General features: G+C 40.8%; 1 protein-coding gene across 1 annotated transcript in view; it reads right to left on the bottom strand.

Annotated features, from left to right (window-relative positions):
* surf4l (surfeit 4, like) overlaps positions 1–26929 on the bottom strand; it is a 79729-nt gene that overhangs the window by 16196 nt on the left and 36604 nt on the right. The window contains exons 2-3 of the mRNA XM_028809099.2: positions 8141–8327; positions 2484–2560 (exon numbers count right to left, since the gene is read on the bottom strand). Of these exons, the coding sequence (XP_028664932.2) occupies positions 2484–2560; positions 8141–8327 (264 nt within the window). The remainder of the gene's footprint in view (positions 1–2483; positions 2561–8140; positions 8328–26929) is intronic.

Raw genomic sequence — 26929 nt, 5'->3', positions numbered from 1 at the left:
CATGCCACAATGCGCCCGCCTCTGTGCCAGAGAATGCCAATTCACAGTTCACCACAGCACAAATCTTCAACCTGAGATGCTTTGTGGTGATAAGGGTGGGATTGGCACTGTGGAACGGGTGGAGTGTAGTGGCGACACTGTGCAGAGAAGGTAAGAGCGAAAATACAAAGAGCTCAGCGGATATCACCAGGGAAGTACACCGCTCACAGTGGGCAGAGTCGGGCTCTGCACGGCGGACAGATGAAGGTCTCCATTTAGCACAGACCACAAAGTTCTCGCCCCTTAGGCACAGACCACAGGCTCGCAGTTCAAACTGACAGTTCACCACAGAGCTTTGAAATGTATAAACACAGTAGAGCACGTGTACACGGTCAGCGCTGAGGGGTGAGTGAGTCACGCCAACATACCCACAGTCACCAGCTCCTTGACCACTAGCTCAGCACAGGAAACATTAAAAGTACAGTATTTTTTTTTTTTTTGGGAGTATAGGATAGGGATAATCAGGGTTATTTATATATATATATATATATATATATATATATATATATATATATATATATATATATTGTGGCACGCGGCTGGGGGTGGTACCCAGCTGGGACGCCCAAAAGGACCGGAGGGGGCGACCAACCTGGTGGCTTTGGGGACCACGGGTACAGAGCTTTGAAGGGCAACTCTTTAGGGGCCCGTGGTCACCGCCAGGGGGTGCCCCAATGCCTGAGGAGTCCTGGCCCTCAGCACTTCCACCACACCCAGAAGTGCTGGGGGGGAAGACCACCAGGGACACCCAGACTGCTTCTGGGTGCACAGCCGGCACTTCCGCCACACTGGGGACTGCCGGCAGAAGACTGTCGGGAGGCACCTGGAGTACATCTGGGTGGTTATAAAAGGGGCCGCCTCCCTCTGTTCGATGACTGGAGTCGGGTGGAAGAAGGACGAAGACTTGGTGGAGAGGAGTGGAGGTGGACCTGAGAGAGAGACACTGTTGAGAAGGCGTGGACTTTTGGGGAATTTGGGGGTTGTGTGTGCACTATTGTATATATAAGCTGTTTAATAAACGTGTTGTGGGTGAATTAACGACGTCCGCCTGTCTGTGTCCGGGCTGCTTTCCACAATAATATATATTTTATACAGTACATATATATATATATATATATATATATATATATATATATATATATATATATATATATATATATATATATATATACTGTATACACATATATATACACATATATTTATATATATACTGTATACACATATATATACATATATATATATCTGAGGTGGGTTGGCACCCTGCCCGGGTTTGTTTCCTGCCTTGTGCCCTGTGTTGGCTGGGATTGGCTCCAGCAGACCCCCGTGACCCTGTGTTCGGATTCAGCGGGTTGGACAATGGACGGACATACATACATACATACATACATACATACATACATACATACATACATACATACATACATACATACATACATACATATATAAATAAATGGAGGATTGAAAAAGTATTTAGACCTGTTCACTTTCTACACATTTTACTGTGTTGTAGACTGGTACAGTGGCACAGATGCAAGATCACCAGGGTTCACAACAGAGGTCCTCCTTGAGTGGCATTTACATGTTCTCCCATGTGTGTGTGGTTTTCTCACACATTCAGGTTAAGTGGATTGGTGATACTAACAAGTGTGTGTGTCAGTGTCTGCATTTACCCCAGGACCCCAAACGTTTGAACGGTAGTGTGCACATATATACTTTTTTTTCTTTTTTTTCTTTGAGCTTCTGTAAAGGTTTAATTTCCCTTTGGATGGTAAAGGCACAATGGATAGTTGGGATTCCCAACAACTCTGATCAGGATATTCCACTATCTACCCACTGGGTTACATTCACATGTAATTATGGCTACAGGAAGCTGGGGGCTAACACAGGTCTTTTAATGTCCGTGTGCCTGATGGATATTTCTGGCAGTCACTTCTGTTTAAAATTGATTGTGTTATGTGGTATTCTCTTTTGGAAGTAAAATGCTATTGACAGCCTCGGTTTCTAATGGAGCCCCAAAAATATTTTGGTGCCTTCAGCCGTAGCAAACTGACAGCAGTGCTGTTAACTTCAGTCACACTAAAGTGCACCAAATCCACAATCCTGCGGTGGGTTGGCACCCTGCCCGGGATTGGTTCCTACCTTGTGCCCTGTGTTGGCTGTGATTGGCTCCAGCAGGCCCACCCGTGACCCTGTGTTCGGATTCAGCGGGTTGGAAAATGGATGGATGGATGGAAATCCACAATCTATCTCACCAAGAAGGTACGACAAAACGTCCAGAGTGCTGCACTTTATAATAGATTGCTGGAAAAAAGCCAATCCTAACAAAACTAAAGTGCTGTTCAAAGCTGAACCAGTTATACTGAATATACAGCAACCAGGGAATATACTGTACAGTAAATGCTTGGCTATTTGAAATTCAAATATATTAAAATAAATAAACTTACCTGTAAAGCTATAATGCCAAATAATCCAAAACAAGCATACTGTACAAAATTTCTACTGAGAATAAGGACACAGCCACCTGTCAGACAAAAGAAATGCAAGATCAGAAACAACAAGTGGAGGTTTTGGCATCTTCAGTTTATTTACCTGCTTCTGGAAGCTGGAAAGCTCTGGAAAATGTACAGTGCCCTCCATAATGTTTGAGACAAAGACATGTTTCTCTTTGATTACCTCCTCTGCTGCACAGTTTAATCTCGAGTCTGAATTGTCTGATTTGTAATTTTAAAGTTCACATTGCAGGCTTTCATTTAAGGAGATTTGCAGAAATTCTAGTCACACAACATGTTTTCTACACATTCCCCCCATTTTAGGACACCATAATGTTTAGGACAATTGGTGTCCCAGGTGAGTTTCATGGCTTCATAAGATATCTCGGTTTGCTTCTACCCTTTGGTGTCTGCAGTTGCCATTGTTCAACATGAGGACAAGAGTTGTGCCAGTGAAAGTCAAAGAAGCCATCATGAGGCTGAAACACGAGAATAAAACCATCAGAGACATCAGTGAAATCTTAGGATGACCGAAATCAACTGTCTGGAATATCAAGAAGAAAGAAAGAACACACTAGTGGGCTCAGTAATCACAAAGAGACTGGTAGGCCAAGGAAGACCTCCACTACTGTGAAGAGAAGAATCCTCACTATGGTCAAGAAAAAAACCTCCAAACGCCTGTGTGACAGATCAGAAAAAGGGGGCCAATGTGCGTGTGTCAGAGACGACTATCAGCAGAAGACTTCATGAACAGAAACACAGAGGCCACACTGCAAGATGGAGACCACAAAAACAGAAAGGCCAGATCACAGTTTGTGACAAATTAGTTCAAAGAGCCTGCAGAATTCTGGGAAAAGATCTTGTGGGCAGATGAGACAAAGATGAGCCTGATCAGAGTAATGGTAAGAATAAAGTGTGGAGATGACAAGGAACTGCAAAGCAGAGCACCTCATCTGTTAAACATGGTGCGGTGGCAGGGGTGGTTATGGCTTGGGCATGTATGACTGCCATACTTCTTCTCTTCATTGATAGCAGTGGCACAATGAATTCTGAGGTGTGTAGAGACATCTGATCTCCTCAAGTTCCAGCAGATGCCTCCAAACTCCATGGATGGCACTTCATCCTATGACAAGATAATGAGCTAAACAAACTGCTGAGGACACAGGAGTTTATCAAACCTAAAAAATGGAAAATTCTTCAATGGCCAAGCCAGTCACCCGATTTCAATATAAATGAGCAGGCCTTCCATATGATGAAGAGAAAACTTAAGGAGACTGTGGAGCGACTGAAATCAAGGTAAAACGTGTCTTTGTCTCAAACATTACGGAGGACACAGTATATTAAATGCTTTTATACATAAAGAAATACACATTTTATACAGTTAAAACAATCTGTAATTTAACTGACACTCTGGCTGGTTATTTGACTCAAGGGAATAAGCCAGCAGGATGGGCTGCTTTTTTGGACAAGTAAGTTTGCATGCTAAATGCAAATTTGCTCTACCGTATTGAAATGTTTAATACGGCCATTCATTTCTGAACTTTACACGTGTATTTGCCTTCCAACATGCAACCATAGCTTGACAAAAAAAGCAGTAAACAAATTTGAAGTCACTGGGACAAAGTATTAAAGTGTCTTCTGGATTTGATAATCTGCTATACTGTACAGTGTGTGTTTTATATTTAAACTGCTGGCTTAATTAAGCCTTTCATTATCCCTTTTTTCTTTAGGCTAATGGATATAGAAATGCTCACAAACATTGCACCACAACTAAACTTAATACAGGTGCATTTCAATAAATTAGAATATCATTGAAAAGTTCATTTATTTCAGTAACTATTCAAAAAGTGAAACTTAAATATTATATAGATTCGTTACACACAGAGTTATTTATTTCAAGCTTTTTTTTTTATTATTTTTATTGATTTTATTGGAATCACACAACATTCCATACAAATAGATCAATTTTACAAAAATAGGATTAAAAACAAATCAGCCCTCACCCCTGAGAAAGCCTGTATGGTCAGCAGAACAAAACTTAAAGCCAGTAAAACAAGTAAATAGATGAATTAATAAGTGAATAAAGGTAAACGGAGAAGAAAAAGAAATGGGGAGGGAATCTGCTTCCTCAGTGCTTTAAAAGCTTATTCTAAAATGTTATTGATCAGATCCTGCCAGGTTTTGAAAAAGTCCTGCGCAGATCCATAGATAGATAGACATGAAAGGCACTATATAACAGATAGATAGATAGATAGATAGATATGAAAGGCACTATATAAATGATGTGAAAGGCACTATATTAGATAGATATAGATATGAAAGGCACTATATAAATGATGTGAAAGGCACTATATTAGATAGATAGATAGATAGATAGATAGATAGATAGATAGATATGAAAGGCACTATATTAGATAGATAGATAGATATGAAAGGCACTATATTAGATAGATAGATAGATAGATAGATAGATAGATATGAAAGGCACTATATTAGATAGATAGATAGATAGATAGATATGAAAGGCACTATATAAATGATGTGAAAGGCACTATAACATAGACAGACACAGATATGAAAGGCACTATATTAGATAGATAGATATGAAAGGCACTATATTAGATAGATAGATAGATAGATATGAAAGGCACTATATAAATGATGTGAAAGGCACTATAACAGACAGACAGACAGATATGAAAGGCACTATATTAGATAGATAGATAGATATGAAAGGCACTATATAAATGATGTGAAAGGCACTATAAAATAGACAGACAGATATGAAAGGCACTATATTAGATAGATAGATATGAAAGGCACTATATTAGATAGATAGATAGATATGAAAGGCACTATATAAATGATGTGAAAGGCACTATAAAATAGATAGACAGACAGATATGAAAGGCACTATATTAGATAGATAGATAGATGTGAAAGGCACTATATAATAGATAGATAGATAGATAGATAGATAGATAGATAGATAGATAGATAGATAGATAGATAGATAGATAGATAGATAGATAGATAGATAGATACTTTATTAATCCCAAGGGGAAATTCACATTTTGATTTTTTCCAATTTCAAATAATGTATAATATCAGTTACCCACTGACTCAAAAGAGGAGAGTTACGATTCTTCCAGTTTAGCAAGATTAAGTCTACGTGGCAATAGTGTAGTAAAGGCAATCACTGTTTGTTTGTCCTTCTGCACTTCAAGCCCCTCTGTGAGCCCACCAAACACAGCTGTTAGTGGGTTAGGAGGGATTGTGACCCCAAGGCTGTCTTGAAAGGCATTTAAAAATTTGGGTCCAGAATGATGTTAATTTGGTGCAAAACATGTGACCCAGTGAGGCTGGAGTTCGATTGTATTGTTCGCAGGTGGGATCTTGCCCTGGAAACATTTTGGACAATTTTAAATGAGACCAATGTGCTCGATAAATATAAATTTGAGTTGAATAATTGTATGCTTTGCACATACAGTGCATCCAGAAAGTATTCCCAGCGCGTCATCACTTTTTCCACATTTTGTTATGTTACAGACTTATTCCAAAATGGATTAAATTCATTTTATTCCTCAGAATTCTACACACAACACCCCATAATGACAATGTGAAAAAAGTTTACTTGAGGTTTTTGCAAATTTATTAAAAATAAACTGAGAAACCCCATGTCCGTAAGTATTCACAGCCTTTGCTCAATACTTTGTTGATGCACCTTTGGCAGCCATTCCAGCCTCAAGTCTTGTTGAATATGATGCCACAAGCTTGGCACACCTATCCTTGGCCAGTTTGGCCCATTCCTCTTTGCAGCACCTCTCAAGCTCCATCAGGTTGGATGGGAAGCGTCGGTGCACAGCCATTTTAAGATCTCTCCAGAGATGTTCAATTGGATTCAAGTCTGGGCTCTGGCTGGGCCACTCAAGGACATTCACAGAGTTGTCCTGAAGCCACTCCTTTGATATCTTGGCTGTGTGCTTAGGGTCGTTGTCCTGCTGAAAGATGAACCGTCGCCCCAGTCTGAGGTCAAGAGCACTCTGGAGCAGGTTTTCATCCAGGATGTCTCTGTACATTGCTGCAGTCATCTTTCCCTTTATCCTGACTAGTCTCCCAATTCCTGAAACTGAAAAACATCTCCACAGCATGATGCTGCCACCACCATGCTTCACTGTAGGGATGGTATTGGCCTGGTGATGAGCGATGCCAGGTTTCCTCCAAACGTGACGCCTGGTATTCACACCAAAGAGTTCAATCTTTATCTCATCAGACCAGAGAATTTTCTTTCTCATGGTCTGAGAGTCCTTCAGGTGCCTTTTGGCAAACTCCAGGCGGGCTGCCATGTGCCTTTTACTAAGGAGTGGCTTCCGTCTGGCCACTCTACCATACAGGCCTGATTGGTGGATTGCTGCAGAGATGGTTGTCCTTCTGGAAGGTTCTTCTCTCTCCACAGAGGACCTCTGGAGCTCTGACAGAGTGACCATCGGATTCTTGGTCACCTCCCTGACTAAGGCCCTTCTCCCCCGATCGCTCAGTTTAGATGGCCGGCCAGCTCTAGGAAGAGTCCTGGTGGTTTCGAACTTCTTCCACTTACGGATGATGGAGGCCACTGTGCTCATTGGGACCTTCAAAGCAGGAGAAATTTTTCTGTAACCTTCCCCAGATTTGTGCCTCGAGACAATCCTGTCTCGGAGGTCTACAGACAATTCCTTTGACTTCATGCTTGGTTTGTGCTCTGACATGAACTGTCAACTGTGGGACCTTCTATAGACAGGTGTGTGCCTTTCCAAATCATGTCCAGTCAACTGAATTTACCACAGGTGGACTCCAATGAAGCTGCAGAAACATCTCAAGGATGATCAGGGGAAACAGGATGCACCTGAGGTCAATTTTGAGCTTCACGGCAAAGGCTGTGAATACTTATGTATATGTGCTTTTTTTTTTTTATTTTTAATAAATTTGCAAAAATCTCAAGTAAACTTTTTTCACGTTGTCATTATGGGGTGTTGTGTGTAGAATTCTGAGGGAAAAAAATGAATTTAATCCATTTTAGAATAAGGCTGTAACATAACAAAATGTGGAAAAAGTGATGATGTGCTGTGAATACTTTCTGGATGCACTGTATATAGCGCTTTTCTCACTACTCAAAGCGCTCAGCAATTGCAGGTTAAGGGCCTTGCTCAAGGGCCCAACAGAGCAGAGTCCCTATTGGCATTTATGGGATTCGAACCGGCAACCTTCCGACTGCCAGTGCAAAGAAATATTAATGACGATGATGCTGCCTTGTGCCTGGCAGACAATGGACAGATGGATACACTGGAGAGAGCTCGGGCGGAGTGGTGGCTCTGAGGCTAGGGATCTGCACTGGCAATCGGAAGGTTGCCGGTTCGAATCCCGTAAATGCCAAAAAAGGGACTCTGCTCTGTTGGGCCCTAAACCTGCAATTGCTGAGCGCTTTGAGTAGTGAGAAAAGCGCTATATAAATGCAAAGAATTCTTATTATTACTACTAGTGTAAAACCATCAGCTGCAGTCAATGGAATTGAAAACCGAGCAAACCAAACACAGGCAAAATGAAAACGTTAAATGACACCCCTTTGACCAACTCACCCAGCTGCCCCATAAGGTTAAGGAGAACAAAGCAAGTTGCCAGGAAGTAGCCACAGTTCCAGGTGGCCTCGATGTAGTCCCTCTGCTCATTCCACTGAAACCACATGCGGATCCCATCCTCCAGGAATGTGCTGATGAGGCAGAGCCTTGCCAAATGAGGCAGATACTGCTTTGTCATACGAAGAAACTGTGTAGGTAAGAGACGAAAAGAGCTTGATTAGTTACAACGACAAAGCAATTCAAACAGTGCAATAATTAAAGTCAAACAGTGTAGCTGTAGAATGAACCGGAAGGCAAACCTGACCACAGCCTCTGTCCTCAGTCATTTAGAAATTATCTTTCAATACAGAAGGTAAACACAACATTTTGTAGCCTTCGCAGAATTCACTTTTAACGTCCTGGTGCAGGTTAGCCCAACGTCTCCCATCAGCACAGTTTTAATCTTAAAACCACATCCTTGACGATAAAGAAAAGCAGACACTGCTAAACACGTCTATCAGCCATCGCTCCATTGCTTAATCAGATTAGCCACCTGCAGGTTCCAGTCAAACTCTGCAAATTCTTATAATGGGCGAACCAGGTAGGAAAACTGACATTTATGGAATTATGAAGAACACGCAAAGGCGTTCCTGGCCAAAAATATTGGCACCCCGGCACTTCTTTCAGACAACAGTTGCAATTCCAAATGCTTTGGTCTTCATGTTTATCTCTTTTGTTTGTATTGGAATAACACAAAAAAGCAAAAGAAATGGACTGGACTTCGCTTATTTCCGGGCTTATCATGGTTAAGTTTGACTTCACTAAGCACTCTGAGCAGATCAAGGACTAATTTTTGGCTTGTCCTTCAGCAAAAGTGCCAACTGCTGAGCCTCTCGTGTTTGTGCTACTCAACCAGTATTCAACGCGTTTCATGAATTCGCCGACATTTTACCCGACGAACACCTGCACACTCTCACTTTTATTATGTTGCATTTGAATGCCTCTGTGAATTTTGTGTTTGCATATTTATACATTCAAGGATACTTATTTATGAATGTGACCTTCATCTCCACAGACATTTTATCATTAAAAAAAAAACACCTCAGAAAAGAACAGACGGCAGTCAGAGGAAGACAGTCAACCCGTTAGGCCATGGGTGTCGAACTCCAGGCCTGGAGGGCCACAATGGCTACAGGTTTTCATTCTAACCCTTTTGCTCATCAGTGACCACTTTCACTGCTAATTCACTTTTTCCTTTCATTTTAATAGCCCTGCTTTTAAGGATTCAGTCCTCTGAATGGATTCGTTTCCTCATTAAATGACGGCCAAACAGAAATGAGACGTGAAACGAGCCAACCAGCTTAACCTGGAGCTTCAAACTCCAACCAGTTTCTTGATGAGAAGCCAATACTTGCTGTTAATTAAACCAGTTATTTAATTATTCATTCTGCCACAGCAGACATTTCCAAAACTGATGATTTTATGTTTTTTTCTAAGAACACCATCAAGATGTTTTGATGACCTGACCTATTTTCAGATATCTGTGTGATGGGCACAGGGGAGCTGGTCATGTGGCCGCTTCTTTCGTGTCTCATTGTTGTTTGGCCGCAAATTAAGGAAAAAGAAACAACTAAGGGGCCTGAGTCAAGCTAATTAAAAGAATTAGCAGCAAAAACTGTTCACTAATTAAGAAGATGGTTAGAATGAAAACCTGCAACCGCTGCGGCCCTCCAGGACTGGAGTTAGGCAACTTCACCGGAGGGGTGCCAGTTATGGGGTGTGTGTTATGGGCACCAAAGGGCAAAGTTTACAGTGCTTTGAAAAAGTGTTTGCCCCCTTCCCGATTTCTTTTTTTGCATGTTTGTCACACTTAAATGTTTCAGATCATCAAACAAATTTAAATATTAGACAAAGATAACTCAAGTAAACATAAAATGCAGTTTTTAAGTGATGATTTTATTTATTAAGGGGATAAACCATCCAAACCTACATGGCCCTATGTGAAAATGTAAATTGCCCCCTAAACGTAACAACTGGTTGGGCCACCCTTAGCAGCAACAGCTGCAATCAAGCATTTGTGATGACTGGCAATGAGTCTTTCACATCACCGTGGAGGAATTTTGGCCCACTCTTCTTGTTCAATTCAGCCACATTGGAGGGTATTTTCTGGGCATGAACCGCTTTTTTTAAGATGTAATCAAATTATCTTGCCTGAAGAAGGGGGCCTGAGTTGCCTTGAAAGCTTGCATATTGTTAATCCTTCTAGTTAGCCAATAAAAGGGGTCATTTTGCTTGACTTCTCACTGAACCCACTATACACAGAGATGTTAAAAAATCTGGACATGAGCGTCAGTAGGCTTTGCACCCTAGGAATCAAGACAAACACGTCAGTAATTATTTACCGCTCTGATCATAAAAGAGGTCATTACGATAGCAACTGACGAGTAGAATTCCTAATTCATTACAGTATTGGAGGGTTCCTCTAGAGCAGGAGTGTCAAACTCCAGGCCTGGAGGGCCACAGTGGCTGCAGGTTTTCATTCTAACCCTTTTCCTAATCAGAGACCAATTTCACTGCTAATTATCTCCTTTTCCCTTCATTTTAATAGCCCTGTTTTTAAGGATTCAGTCCTCTGAATTTATTCGTTTCTTCATTAAATGACAGTCAAACACGGAGTGGTGGCTCTGAGGCTAGGGATCTGCACTGGCAATCGGAAGGTTGCCGGTTCGAATCCCGTAAATGCCAATAGGGACTCTGCTCTGTTGGGCCCTTCAGCAAGGTCCTTAACCTGCAATTGCTGAGCGCTTTGAGTAGTGAGAAAAGCGCTATATAAATGCAAAGAATTATTAAGAATTATTAAACAGAAATGAGACGTGAAACGAGCCCACAGACAACCAACTGGGATTTCAAACTCCAATTAATTTCACTCCAACCAATCTCATAATGAGAAGCTGATCCTTGCTGTTAATTAAGCCTGTTATTTAATTCCATGGCTTGTTGCTGCTCTCATTCTGCCATAGAAGACATTTCCAAAACTGTTGATTTTTCTTGTTTTTTCACAGACCACCATCAAAATGGTTTGGTGACCTGAGAGATCAACCTTACTGAGACCTTCACCTTTTCTTTATTTTCAGATATTGTGCAATGCGCACAGATGAGCTGGTCATGTGGTTTTTTTGTCTCATTATTGTCTGGCTGCTAATTAAGGAAAAAGAAACCACTGAGGGGCCTGCGTCAAGTTAATTAAAACTAAGGCAAAAGAAGTTAATTAGCAAAAACTGGTCACTAATGAAGAAGATGGTTAGAATGAAAACCTGCAGCCACTGCGGCCCTCCAGAACTGGAGTTCGACACCCGTGCTCTAGAAGCAGGGGTCCGCAGCCCACTACCGGGCCGCAGCCATCTGACAGCTGGGCCGCGAGAGAACTGCCAGCAACGGAGACTCACTCAGACTTTTCAGAACGCTTGGCAGGCGGCGGCTTTGCAGCGGCGCAGACAGAGGAGAGAGACCGAGGTGACAAAGTATTACAACAAAGTATTTTTATGGTCCCGACAGCTTCCCCATATGACATGAGTCTATAGAAATCGCGTTACTACGAAGTACATTCAGCAGATGTTTTCATTACAACGAAGTGACCTTGAAATGCTTGAACGAATCATCCACAGAGCAGTTAGACCTGTGGTCGCAGCTCAGTTGTGCACATTTACACAATGATCCCCAAACAGAAACTTTCCTCGTACTGTTTTTTTTTTTTGCTGTTTTTGTTGTCTGTGGTTTTCAGTGATACCTTTTTGCTTATTGCTTGTCAACATTTGAAAAACACCCATTGGAATTTAAGTCATTGTCACCCTCCTATAGAAATGGCAGACACAAAAAAAAAAAAAGATAGCAGTGTTAATGTTTGTGATGTGCAATCTGTTGGAATGGCAAATGCAAAGCATATGTCTGTTATATGCAAAAAAAGAAGAAAAATCTCGGGTTGCAAACGTATCCGAACTGCTTAATAACTTAATAATACTAGAAATGTTATGTAAATTGCGTATAAAACTGCCCCCCCCTCCCGGTCTGTGGAAAAACTTGCATCTAATAAAGTGGTCCTTGCTGTCAAAAAGGTTGTGTACCACTGCTCTAGAGGGCCTCTTTCTCTTGCATGATTTGGCTCAAAAACTAATCAGCACGTTGTGTTTCTCATAACAAGCTGAAGTTTCTAGTTTAGTATTTTTCCGTCCAGTCATTTTAGATCTAGATCGTCCTCGAATCTATAGCTTTCGCTCCTCCCTCAAAGACGACAGGTTATGATAGGGGAGGGTGCAAAGCAAAAATGTTTTGTTACCCTCCATGAAGACGACGAAAAAAAAAAAAAAAGAACCCAGAATTGTCTCCAAAATAATTTGAAACCTGACAAAAGTAATTGGCTCCCATTCTTGATTATTCACACATCCATCTCCACATTCTCACTTCTGCCACATCCACCTTCTCCTGCACTCCCTTTACTGCCGTACATCATTGCTGGTCTTATTGCATGCAATGTGTACAGCGCCTCCAGAAAATCTTCAATCTTTTTCACCACTTTCAGGAAACTTTAAATGCTCCCGAAACTGACTTTTTTCCCCTTTCCCTTTTAACCTATGAATACCACATAGACACGTATAAAATTAAATATTCATCTTAATAAAAGGATAAGCATGCCTGTCTTTTTGTTTGTCCTGTTGCTATGTCTGTCAGTCCAAGAGATTGCATATCTCAAACATTTTTAGTAACAAAATGCATTGCATTTGTCACTCCAACAAATGATGCATCACAAACATTAACTCTGCTTCTATGAATCCCATAACAAATGGCATATAACATTTATATTGAATGTCATTCCAACAGATGGCACATCACAAACATTAACACTTTTTACGAATCCCACACCAAATGGCATATAACAAACTTGTGCATTGCATTTGCCATTCCAACAGATGACACCACAAACATTAACTCTGCTTCTATAAATCCCATACCAAATGGCATATAACATTTATATTGAATGTCATTCCAACAGATGGCATATCGCAAACATTAACACTTTTTACGAATCCCACACCAAATGGCATATAACAAACTTGTGCATTGCATTTGCCATTCCAACAGATGACACCACAAACATTAACTCTGCTTCTATGAATCCCACACCAAATGGCATATAACAAACGTGTGCATTGCATTCGCCATTCCAATAGATGACGCATCACAAACATTAACTCTGCTTCTATGAATCTTATTTATTCTATGAATCCCATAACAAATGGCATATAACACAGACATACACATTGCATTTGCCATTCCAACAGATGACACATCACAAACATTAACTCTGCTTCACCAAATCCCATAAGAGATGGCATATAACAGACATATGCATTGCATTTGCTATTCCAACAGATGACGCATCACAAACATTAACTCTGCTTCTACAAATTCCATACCAAATGGCATATAACATTTATACTGAATGCCATTCCAACAGATGGCACATCAAACATTAACACTTTTTACAAATCCCACACCAAATGGCATAGACTTGTGCATTGCATTTGTTATTCCAACAGATGACGCATCACAAACATTGGTAATACTACTTTCTGTTACTACAAATGTTTGTGATGTGCCTTCTGTTGCAATGACAAAAGCAATACATTTGATCACTACATGCATTACGAAGTACATTCCAGTAGACGGCGCACTGCAAAAGTTAACACAAAGGTCTACGCTGGTTATTTAGATTTCAACTCGCAGCACAGATAGTCTCTCTCTAATGGTGTGCCGTACCATCATGGCTGGTCTTATTGCATGCAAACTGTACAGCGCCTCCAGAATTTCTTAAGTCCCCTTCACTTTTGTCACTTTTTGTTATGTTGCGGTTTTATGCTAAAATCACCCCCCCCCCCCCCCTATCATCATGCAATACTCAGTACCCCAGAATTCATTTTGTAAAAAGCAGGCTTGAACACAAACAAGTGGATTATTCTGCATATTCAGCAAGAACCACCCTAAATATACACTTAATATTTATTTTCTGGAATAGCAGTCTATACCACTGTTGAGTATTTTAAATTTAGAGTCAATGGAGGTAATTTTTTTTTAATATGCAATCACAGAACCAGCACTTGTGAACATCGGATGATGAGAGACTCGCTGTGTACAGCCGGCCACAACCTCCAACATGTCTACTACCTGTACACACTCACGCTTCTAACTTTCTCATAGTAAAAGGTAGTCTGCTAAATGAAGCACAACCCTTTAAAGGATATACAAAGACAACAAAGAGCAGAAAAGCATCTCTGAGGGCTCAACACACCAAATCTTGAGGCAAATGGGCTACAAAAGCAGAAGGCCAAGTCGAGTTCCACTTCTGTCTGCCAAGAAGTGAAAGCTGAGGCTGCAGTGGACAACACGTCACCAAAACCGGACAGGTGAAGTCTGCAAAAAAAATGCAGCCTGGTCAGATGACTCTTGACTTCTGCCAAGGGTCACAGGTAATAGGCTTAAAAATTTAATCCATGCACCCGACCTGCATTGTGTCAACAGTCCAGGCTGGCAGTGGTGGTGAAATGGGGAATGTTTTCTTGGCACACTTTGGGCCCATGAAAATCAATCAATCATCGCTTCAATGGCATGACCCCTTTGAGCATTGCTGCTGATGGCCACAATTTACCCATCTTCTAATGACGCCTTCCAGCATGACGACGTAGGTCAGGTCACAAATCCAACGTCTTCTCAAACTGCTTTCATGAACCTGACAAAAGAGAGTTCAGGTGTTCCTCGGTGAGCCTCGCCATTCACCAGATCTGAATGCAGCAGGACACCTTTGGGGTGTGGCAGGATGGGAGATTTGCAGGGTGAATGGGCAGCGGACGAATCTGCAGAAATTGTGTGATACGATCAGGTCACTGTCGACCAGAATCTCAAAAGGAATTTTTTCCAACATCTTGTGGAATCCACAACATGAAGAACTGAGGCTGTTTGGAGAGCAAACGGAGACCACGTACCCAGGATTATGTAAAATTGTGCCAAGAATTTGTTCAGTTTATTGCAAATATAGTTGATTAGTAGTAAGAACACAAACTCCTTTCAAACTATTAATGGAAGGGAATGAAGAGATGTGAAAAGTATACAAACAAACTGGACGGCTGTTAAATAGTATCTGAATGAACGTAACATTTTGATACTTGAAGGAAACCTGAAGAGATTGTGTAAAAGTTTACTCCCATCGTTCATTTCTTCAACGCTCTCCATCTGCATTTCCTGGAGTATCGCATAGTGTGTTCATTGTTTCTAGGATTAAAGTTAAAGCAGCACATCCACAAGCTTAACCTCCCCCTGGCAGCTTAGCAGATGCACCAGTTGGGCAGGCATACGTAAAGTGGAAAGAATGGAGTGCAATTTCAGCTACTTAGCAGGCCCATTTTCCACCATGTAACAAAGAACAGCTTTGAATCACAAAACGTAATAAATGCGTTAAATGGACGCGCACATTAACCTGGGGATTGAACCTTCAATGACGTAGGTGCGACTATAAAATAAAGCCCACACTGGAGACCTTTCTGATTAAATATTAACAGATTAACATGGAGATGACAAAGTGGTGAAAAAGAACAAACAAGTTCAGAGTCAAAGGACAGTGCAGTTTAAACACTGCCTGCTGTCCAGTCTGCCGTAGTCCACAGCCACTACTTCAAGGCCCTATTTTGTCCTTTAAGGAATGGCCTTCAAACTGCCCCTCCGTGCTGCCCAAACCTGCAGCACAAAGTCTCCTCTTCACAGTACACACTGACACTTGGTACAGTATTAAGCTGTTGTGCTGTGAGGCACCTGTGATCACGTAAGCTGGTGAAAATTTTAGACCCATCTCTAACCTGCCTTTAAGTAAAATTCTAGAGAAGGCAGTCATTATGCAGTTAAATGAGCACCTCAATAAACCTGCTATTCTTTATAAATTTCAGTCAGGTTTTAGAACAAATCACAGCACAGAAACTGCACTCAAAGTAGTAAATGAGTTGCGGGTAAATGCAGACAGAGGCCATTTATCTGTTCTCATCCTCTTAGATCTGAGTGCCGCATTTGACACCATTGATCATAAAATTCTTAGAATTCGCCTTAGTCAATGGGTGGGCCTCTCTGGCAGCGTCTTAAATTGGTTTGAATCCTACCTGGCAGGGAGAAAATTCTTTGTTAGTTGTGGTAATTATAATTCAAAGACACATGATATCCTATATGGTGTTCCACAAGGCTCTATCCTGGGTCCGCTGCTCTGCTCAATCTACATGCTTCCATTAGGTCAGATCATCTCAGGGCACAACGTGTGCTACCACAGCTATGCTGATGACACACAGCTGTATTTATCAATTGCACCTGATGACCCTGATTCTCTTGATTCACTAACACAATGTCTAACTTGTATCTCAGAATGGATGAATAGTAACTTTCTCAAATTAAATAAAGAGAAAACTGAAATCTTAGTGATTGGCAATAATGGATACAATGAGGCTATTAGAAATAAACTGGAGGCATTAGGATTAAAAGTCAAAACGGAGGTAAAAAGCTTAGGGGTAACTGTTGACTGTAATCTAAATTTTAAATCGCATATTAACTCTTTTAGGGCGGATGTCGACTTTTGTCGACAGGAGGGGTTGAAGGCGAATGTCGACAAAAGTCGACATCCAGGGATAGGGGGCGACAATCAGCTGTTAATGGCGACAAATCTCACTGTCACGTCACAGGCATTCCCTCTGTGCTTGGAGGAATGCTAGACTCGTTGACTCAGCAAATAAACATTGCGTGTGCGTGAGTTGCGAAATGTAAACAGGCAAGATGGCACCGACATGTGAAAAGGCAGCGAAGCAAGTGCAGAAAAGGAAACACTCGGCAGACGATGTTTTGCGCATTATCGCGGAGTCGGACTCTTGATTTTTCAGAATCAGACTTTATTGGCAGTGATCAGGAGATCGAGCAAGAGAGTTAGAAGCAGGCATCAGCTGATCAGACACCAGCCGATGCTGCGCCAGCGGATCTGCTGCCAGTTGCGTGCCTTCGCACAGCCGATGCATCTACGGCAAGGTTCGCATGGGATAAATACACAGACATTGATCCGTTGAGAGCCGATCTGGCTACCGGAGTTTACAAGACGGCATGGCTTGCTGTTGGACACGACAGATCACCAGCTGCTGTACTTCAGGCTGCTCTCTCCTGATGCTGCTTTTCAGCTACTGTCAGACGAGACAAACAGGTAGGCAGAGATTTTTTTTGAATCGCGGGCTGCGTTTGCATCGCATTCTTGTTTTTCAAAGTGGAAACCCACAACGAAAGACGAGATGAAGCACGCTGTGGCATTACAAATAGAGATGGGACAGAACTGGTGATATAACTTCAGGGAGCATTGGTCCAAACGTGTTTTGTCCCCTGGTGGCTTAGGTACGTGCTGCTGCAAAGTTTTATTCACTTCTGTAATAAACAGAAGCAAATCCCATGGGGTGAGCCAGGCTATAATGCCATACATAAAGTTCATAAAGTTTCAGAAGATGAAAAGATGTGACAATATGGTTTTCATGCAGGCAGAAAACTTGGTGGCAGTGGCATGGCACGATGGCAAATGGGTGACTTGTCTCTCTACAGTACACACTAACAATATATGTTAGAAAGTGCAGCAACAGACAATTGAAAAATAGGCACCAAAGCAACACGTATTGTAAGGAGTGCAATGTGGCAATGACTGAAATTGGCTGCTTTGAGCGAGATCAGACTTTGCTGTGTAAAATGTATGTGATATGTATGTGAAATCATAGAATATGCAGGCTCATACAACATGCAAGACAGTAACATTTGTCAAAAGTAAATATTTTTTGTTGATTTGATATGTTAAACAATTGCTTTGTGTTCTTTTTTAAAAAATGTTAGTTTTTGGAAAAATATTCAGTCCTGGGAGAAAAGAAACAAAAAAAAAAATTAGCCCTAAGAGAGTTAATCAGATCACTAGGACAGCATTTTTTCACTTAAGAAACATAGCAAAAGTTAGACCTCTTGTATCATTGAAAGATGCTGAGAAATTAGTTCATGCTTTTGTTTTCAGTTGACTAGATTACTGTAACGCACTCCTCTCAGGACTACCCAAAAAAGACATAAATCGTTTGCAACTAGTGCAGAATGCAGCTGCTAGAATCCTAACCAGGAAAAGAAAATCTGAGCACATCTCTCCAGTTTTGATGTCACTACACTGGTTACCTGTGTCATTCAGGATTGACTTTAAAATTCTGCTTATGGTTTATAAAGCCTTAAATAATCTCGCCCCATCTTATATATCGGAATGTCGGACGTCTTATATTCCAAATCGCAACCTCAGATCCTCAACTGAGTGTCTCCTTAGAATGCCAAGAGCAAAACTTAAAAGAAGTGGTGAGGCAGGCGGCCTTCTGCTGTTATGCACCTAAAATCTGGAATAGCCTGCCAGTAGGAATTCGCCAGGCTAATACAGTGGAGCACTTTAAAAAAACTGCTGAAAACACATTACTGTAACATGGCCTTCTCATAACTACACTGTAATTTAAATCCTGATACTCTGTATATCCAATTCATTATAATAACTATTCATGGTGGCTCTAAAATCTGTACTAACCCCTACTCTCTCTTCCGTTTCCTTTTCCGGTGTCCTTTTGGTGGTGGCTTGCACCACCACCATCTACTCAAAGCTCCATGATGTTCCAACAATGATGGATGGATTAAAAGCCAGAAGTCTGTATGACCATCAGAATCAAGTGACTCCGTGAGAACCCTAACTACAAAGAGGACTATTTCATTTATGTTAGGTAGAATTCCCAGAGGGGACTGGGAGGTCTCGTGGCCTGGAACCCCTACAGATTTTATTTTTTTTCTCCAGCTTTCTGGAGTTTTTTTTTTTTTTTTTGTTTTGTCTGTCCACCCTGGCCATCGGACCTTACTCCTTTTCTATGTTAACTAATGTGGTCTTATTTTAATTTCTTATTTTGTCTTTTATTTTTCTTTTCTTCATTATGTAAAGCACTTTGAGCTACTTTTTGTATGAAAATGTGCTACATAAATAAATGTTGTTGTTGTTGTTGGTGACCTTCATAAGCTTGTCTTCTGATTGGCTTGTGACTTGGGCTCTGCCAGGTCTCCTCCTGTCAGTTTCTTCCAGTTTCCAATTGCCTTCGGATTGTGTAGGACACCACTGGACTCCCCCCGACACTTGGACTGTTTTTGCAATTTATTGAAATAAAAGGTCTACACTTCTGAGGGTTGTAATATTTGGTCTCATTTCATTTGTTAATTGCTGTTTTCTTGCCATTATCACTGGAATATTGCCCAAGGTGTATTTCAGAGGGTGTAGTAATTCAGTCTGTTCCAACTCTGCTTGAAGACAGTCAGAAGGTTTTAAGTAATCAATAGAAGCTGGGACACCCGTGCAAACTGTTTGCTTCAACTTGCAAGGCTTCATTTACTTTCATTGCTGCAGAACGTCTGGAGGTTGCAGCCTATTAGTTGTTCCCTGAAGGAGGCCCACTTGGAATATTCTGATATTTCCTTGTTTTCAGTTTTTGCCAAACCTCTGGCAATTGACTGCTTACCTTTCCACCATTTTAGGTCACTCACTGCACTTCAACTGATTACAATTGAAGAAAAAAAAACTGAGGGGTTCTAAAATATTTGACTAGTTGAGTATGTGCAAGCAAACAGAGTGCAGCAGACATCCTCAGACTATGAAATCCTTAACTGTAACCTGATAAAGGGTTTATGTGGCCAAATGACCGGGTTACTCACGGAGAAATCTACGCATGTTAGCCCAGTTTCTCAGAGACTAACAACCTGCGTTCTCTAACTGGAATACGGTGTTTTAAGAGACGGGGCTTCTGTGAATAACCAGTGTGATAGACGGCCGGCAGCTCAATCCGGCCAGGACATCCCTGAACAAGAAGAATGGAGGAAGGCAGCCTTTTCAGGACACTGCCTCCCCCGGGACGTTAGGTGGCAGCTCCCCTGGACGGTAGCTGTATCCCGGATTCCCTCAGGGCATCCTGGAACATGGAGTCAGGGGGAGCTCATAAAGAACCCAGGGACTCCTACTTTTCTTATAACCCGGAAGTACTTCGGAGTCACGAGGACGGAAGCCAACAGTACTTCCGGGCTACTTGAAGACAGATGATGTGGCGTTTGACCCAAAAGAAGAGAAGGAACACTTCTGGGTCATGGACTATTTAAAGGACTGGTGAAGACCTAGCAAACAGAGCCGGAGTTGGGAGGCTGGGTGACGAAGCTGCTGGGAGTGGAGGATTATTGTGATTATTGTATTGTTATTAGAGAATTGTGGAGTGTGTGGTGCTTTGTGCACTTTATTTGAATATTAAAAAATTCTTCTTGGTGCTTTTACAAGTGTTTTACTGGACGTCTGTCTGTGGGGTTTCACGGGGCAACAGCACCCCTAGCGTCCACACCAGGTTATTAAAGCGCATGTAAACACCCTCAATACACCTCTTATGCTAAATCTTCTTCCAATAATGAAGGTCTTATAATGAACTAAACTCTAGAAACACATCCGCTTTGTTAATCAAAGTATTGCTGTACTGTTAGAGGAGGCACAGAGTGATAGTACACTTTGTGAAACATGCTGCACAAAATGCACTGCTTTCAGGGAACTTTAAATGCTCCCAAAACTGACTTTTTTCCCCTTTCCTCGTTAACTTATGAATACTACATAGACACGTACAAAATTAAATCTCTCTCTTAAAAGGATAAGTGTCTGCATGCCACTGCATGCTATGTTTCTGTCAGTCCAAGAAATTGCATCTCTCAAAGATTTTTCGTAACAAAAAGCATTGCATTTATCATTCCAACAAATGACGCATCACATACTAATTCTGCTTCACCAAATTCCATAAGAAATGGCATATAACAGAGATATGCATTGCACTTGCTATTGCAACAGATGACGCATCACAAACATTAACTCTGCTTCTACAAATCCCATACCAAATGGCATAACATTTACATTGAATGCCATTCCAAAAGAGGGCACATCACAAAAATGAACACTTTTTACGAATCCCACACCAAATGGCATAACAGACTTGTGCATTGTATTAGTTATTCCAACAGATGCCGCATCACAAACATGGGTAATACTACTTCCTATTACTACAAATGTTTGTGATGCACCATCTGTTGGAATGACAAAAGCAATACATTTGATCACTGCATGCGTTACAAAATACATTCCAGTAGACGGCACACTGCAAAAGTTAACAAAAAGGTCTACGCTGGTTATTTATATTTCAATTCATAGCACAGATAAGCCATTCTCTCCCTAATGGTGTGAATGGCTTTAGTAGTATCTTAACGCAAGTACCCAGGTTGAAAATGACACAAAAATATTTTTAAAAAACAGGCAAATTTAAAATGTGGAGAAGGTATTCACAACATGTCCTCTTACAGCCACACATCTAGGAGAATATAGACTGCAGGGGTGTCGAACTCCAGTCCTGGAGGGCCACCGTGGCTGCAGGTTTTCATTCTAACCATCTTCTTAATTAGTAACCAGTTTTTGATGCTAATTAACTTCTTTAGCCTTAGTTTTAATTAGCTTGACTCAGCCTCCTTAGTTGTGTTTTTCTTTAATTAGCAGCCGGACAGTAATGAGACACAAAACAAGCCTCCACATGACCAGCTCACCTGTACCCATCCAACAAAATGTAAAAATAAAGAAAGGTAAAGGTTCTCAGTAAGGCTGATTTCTCAGGTCACCAAGAAAATAATAGAATAGCAACAGTTTTGGAAATGTCTGCTGTGACAGAATTAGAGCAGCAACAAGCCATGGAATTGAATAACAGGTTTAATTAACAGCAACAACCAGCTTCTCATTAAGGAACTGGTTGGAATGAAATTAGTTGGAGATTGAAGCCCCAGCCATTTGGTGGCTTGTTTCACATCTCATTTCTGTTTAGCTGTCATTTAATGAAGAAAAGAATCAATTCAGAAGACTTAATCATTAAAAACAGGGCTATTAAAATAGAGAGAAAAGAAGTTAATTAGCAGTGAAAACTGGACACTGATTAGGAAAAGGGTTAGAAAGAAAACCTGCAGCCACTGCGGCACTCCAGGCCTGGAGTTCGACACCTGTGATATAGAGAGCAAAACACCACATACAGTAACTTCATAAATATCTTCATCCTTTTGAAAGATGTCTTTTGTTGATAAACTATAATGACAATATACTTTATTTGCCATATAGAATTTCTTGCTTTAGGAATATGTCATTTAAAATAGTACTATTTTCCGCCATTCTATACTTTTATCATTTTGTAAAACACATTTCAAGAGAAAGGAGAGTTGTTGTCATTCAACCGCCTCTTCCTGTCCTGATGAAGCTGCCTGTGTAGCTCAGTAAGATAAAGCACATGTTGGCTTTATCTTTGTGTATCCAGGAAACCAGATGCATTTAGTGCCCTTTAGATTTCTTTTAGAGCTTCACAGTAATCAAAACTACAGTAAAAAAAAAAAAAAAAGTCAAAAGACATTTTATAGGTGCTACTTAATACAAAAACATGAAGGGGGGAAAAATAAAATAACTTTGTGGATTAGTGAGAAAAGCACTATATAAAATGTAAAGAATTATTACAGTAAAGGTTTGGGGGAAATAAATTCTAAAAGCTTTGGTCTTCAAACCCTGAGGTTGTGGGTTCAAATCCTGTGACTGACACTGTGTGACCAGGACAAGTTTTTTTCAGAATTTATTGTCTTAATCTTCTTTATTTATTTATCTGGTTTGTACAATGCTATATACTGTATATTCTGCCGTTCTTTATTATATTCTGTAAGTGCCTTGAGCATGGGAAAGGCGCTATATAAATAAAATGTATTATTATTATTATTAAGTTACTTCACCCGTCTGTGCTGCAATTAGAAAAACCTGCGAAATGAAAGGGATTGTGTCTCAAATGTTGGACATTACCTTTGATAAGGGTGTCAGCTAAATAAATAATAATAATACGTGCATTTTGTCCAATATGCTGTAAAGGGCTACCCACATGGCGAGAGACTGCCTAGGAGAAGAGCACTAGCAGAATGGCACGTGGCAGGGTAAAAGTCCACAGGAAACCTCACACACAATTCGGAAAATATTCACTTTTTGACTTAAATAAATTTGCACCCCTTTCTTAAAAATTTTTCACTTTGGATGGCGTTTATATTGATGGGCAAAATGGCAAATGTATCATTTTAAAATTAAACCTACAAGACGATAAAGGGTGCAGAGAGAAGGGTTTGGAATGCCTTCTGAATCTACTGTAATTACACACAATATATAAATAAATATGTGCAGTATATCCTACAATAAATTCGTTTTCTTCTTCTTAGTAAAGAAAATCTTGTTTCGTATTAGTATCAGGTCCATTTACAGTGCTTCTCATATTACAAAGAACGTAGAAATAACTCCCGTGTTTCAAGCTGTGCACTCATACAACAGCAAGCCACAGTCTGAAGTTTTCACTTAAAGAGTTAATCCCCTCCGAGACAATGCTTCAATCCGATTGGCTACTCTCTCCTCCAATCGCCAGAAGAGAGTTGCTCAGAAAACCACGTCAGCATAGCCGGCCAGTCAGAATGCAACAAGTACTACATGTGTGTTATCTTGAATGGGAAGAAGGTCAGCCAATGAGCAGAGGTGACGCCACTCTGCACGCGCAGCAGAAAGACGTGCAGCACAGTCAGTTAACACGGAGTTCTGAACTAGCAGTGCAAAAAAAACTGCAAAGTCCGCTACGTTTACGCAACTGCACATTTCAAATTACATTCAAAGCGATTCAGTTTTGATGATACCGTTTCTGCTACTTAACAAACCGAACCGTCATACTGAACATTTGTGTTTTATGGTGTAAACGTGTCCAGGGAAGGCGCTTTATTCTCGGGAGGAAACTTTTAATATTGGCGGTTAATACTGGAAATGCTGAAACGTTTAACTTTGATTCGCATATACGTGCTGCAAAACTTACCTCTTCAACACACACGCAGCACAAATAATCTCAAATACAAAGCAAGAATATCTCAACACCAGCCGAGGTTTGCTACCTCAACTTCGATATTTTACCAGAGGCCGTAACCGCTCCGCACACGAGGCGTTTCTGCCGGGATTCGCTTACGTGTCGATCCGTCTTCAGATCGCTTCCCTTGAGAAAGCACATTTCAGAATAGCCTAACAGCAGCACCCAAGAGCCGCTACTCCCCTCGGGTTTTGTATTCCGATGGTCACTTTAGAAAGGGCTACACAATCTTAACAAAAGCCAAGGACTGATCACAGTCCGACGGTACGTAACCGAAATGGCCGCAGTTTATTTAAACAACAATCCGCGGTCATTGCTAAATGCAAGTAAACGGCAGGAAAACTTTAACAATGCAATACTCAAACAATTTAAATCACTAAGTATGTTAATGTGAAGAAAAAAAAAAACAGGTGTAAATGATAGATATGAAAACACAACTTGAACGTTTCAACTCGGGGTCACACAGCAGGCTTGATTTCCGGCGAGGCTACAGATTTGGTTGTTTCTGTCTTTCCTTAAATCAGATGTGATCCCTTGGGAGTGAAGGGGCCGTTTGCAGATGACAAACTTTAACCGAGTGGTCTTCTCTTTGGCAGTTGCGTCTTCCTTATTTTTAAAATCCCTTGATTTATTAAGTTTTGCTTACTTGCCTTACGTTACATATTGCATCAGTCAAAAAAATTTGGGACAACTGATAAGGCTAAGGAGCTGCGCTGGTATCCCGAAGGTTGCCGGTTCGAATCCCCGTCACTGCCAAAAAGGCCACTGCTCTGCTGGGCCTTTGAGCAAGGCCCTTAACCTGTAATTGCTCCAGGGGCGCTGTACAATGGCTGACCCTGCGCTCTGACCCCAAGGGGTATGCGAAAACTACCAAATTCCTAATACAAGAAATTGTATAAGGCGAAATAAAGAACAAAAAAAAAAGTACCCACATTCTGGTTGATTGATATAATTAAGTTACTCCTGTCTAGACGTGTTCATCTGAAAAATCCCAAGCCTCCATTTCACATATTCTTACAAGCACACATACACACAAAGCTCAACTTTATCAAGCTTAAATACGTTCATTGTAATAAACAATGATACCGTTTTATCCATTTCATTCTTATTTTCCATGAATTCCTGCATGTCTATTTTGCCTACACCCCAGAATTTCACCGAATCCCGAATTTAACAGTCTTGGAAAACGACCTCTTGAATATTAATGAGCTCATTAGGTCATTTATACCTGCCTGCTATTTCAGTTACTAGACATTTCTCACACAAGCTCTGTGCACATAAGTGAAAAATCATTTAAATAATTATAAAATAAAAAATTACGAGTCATGTCTAGCATGCTGTAAAAGTACAATTAAAGTAAAACCCTTTAAAAACGGATTGAAAAGGGTCTGAAGGCTGAGAGAACTACTCGCCAGTGTTCGAGGCTGAAGCAGAACCAGTAAATGACATCAGAGTTGAAGTAGAGAAAAGCCAAGCAAAATGACACCTTTTATTGGCTAACTAAAAAGATTACAATATGCAAGCTTTCGAGGCAACTCAGGCCCCTTCTTCAGGCAAGATGTAATATAGAAACTGGAGTTCCCTGTGTTTATATACATACTCTAGGACAAGAAACGACATTGGTAAATCTTTAAATGAGAAATTTTAAATGTAAAAAATTAATAGATTCATTCAGGCTAGGGTTAATTTAACAAGAGAGAAAAGAACAATGTATTGTCAAGATCTCTGGATAAGATAACTATCCAACAAAGCCTTTTGAAGTTTGTAATGAGTTTTTTCAAAACACTGTGGGTCTGTAGACAGGTTGTCTGTCATTCTGAGAGATGTAAACAATCCTCATATCTGGCCATAAAACTCTTGTCTTTATTCAATCCATGTTGTAAAGCAGTGCTCCGCAACCGGTGTGCCGCGGCACACTGGTGTGCCGTGAGCCGATACAGGTGTGACGCGGTCAAATAAGACAATTTTCTAACTAAATAATATTTCAACGGTCCTCCTTAGAAACACAATAACGAGAATACGTGCAATGAAATATTCGCGTAAATAGCCTTTTAAAGGTTTCATAATTTTATGTGTCATTTCTCTGAAATAATAAATCCCATCGCCTGTCGCCTACGACGTAGGCCCTACGTAGTCGCCAGACAACTCCGTAGTATGCTTTGATAGGCAGATCGCTCCGTGCCCTCACCTAGATTCAATTCAAGCTGACGTATTAGTCGTGCTACGTCGCATTCACTCGTCTTGCGACAGTAGTTATCATTCATTACTATTAGTTGTGTTGCTGAATTGTGTATGGTTAACGTTCTTCGTGTGATTCATATTTAGTTTTATACCCCTTTAAATATGGATAAATTTTTACGTGGAAAAGATTCGTCTTCACGTACAGATGATGAAGAACCCAGCACAAGTGTTGCAAAAAAAACCCAAAGAAGATTGTGAAAAGGAAGTACAACGAAGACTACATTCGATATGGATTCTCGTGGTGTGGTGACGAAACGGCTCCAAAGCCACAATGCATCATTTGCGGCGATCAGCTATCAAACGAGGCAATGGCACCCAGTAAACTAAATCGCCAGCTAAATTCAAACCATCCCAGTTACGCCAAAAAAGACAAACAACTCTTGTGTTAATTAAAAATGATAAGCGGTCATGCTTAAAAGATCTTGACCAAGAACTTCGGGTTGCGCTGTCAAATATTGAGCCGAATATAAAACTTTTGTGT

This window comes from Erpetoichthys calabaricus, chromosome 9 (assembly GCF_900747795.2).
Source record: "Erpetoichthys calabaricus chromosome 9, fErpCal1.3, whole genome shotgun sequence".
Taxonomy (NCBI): domain Eukaryota; kingdom Metazoa; phylum Chordata; class Cladistia; order Polypteriformes; family Polypteridae; genus Erpetoichthys; species Erpetoichthys calabaricus.
The sequence above is the reverse complement of the archived record's forward strand: the minus strand, read 5'-3'. Positions and strand labels throughout refer to the sequence as shown.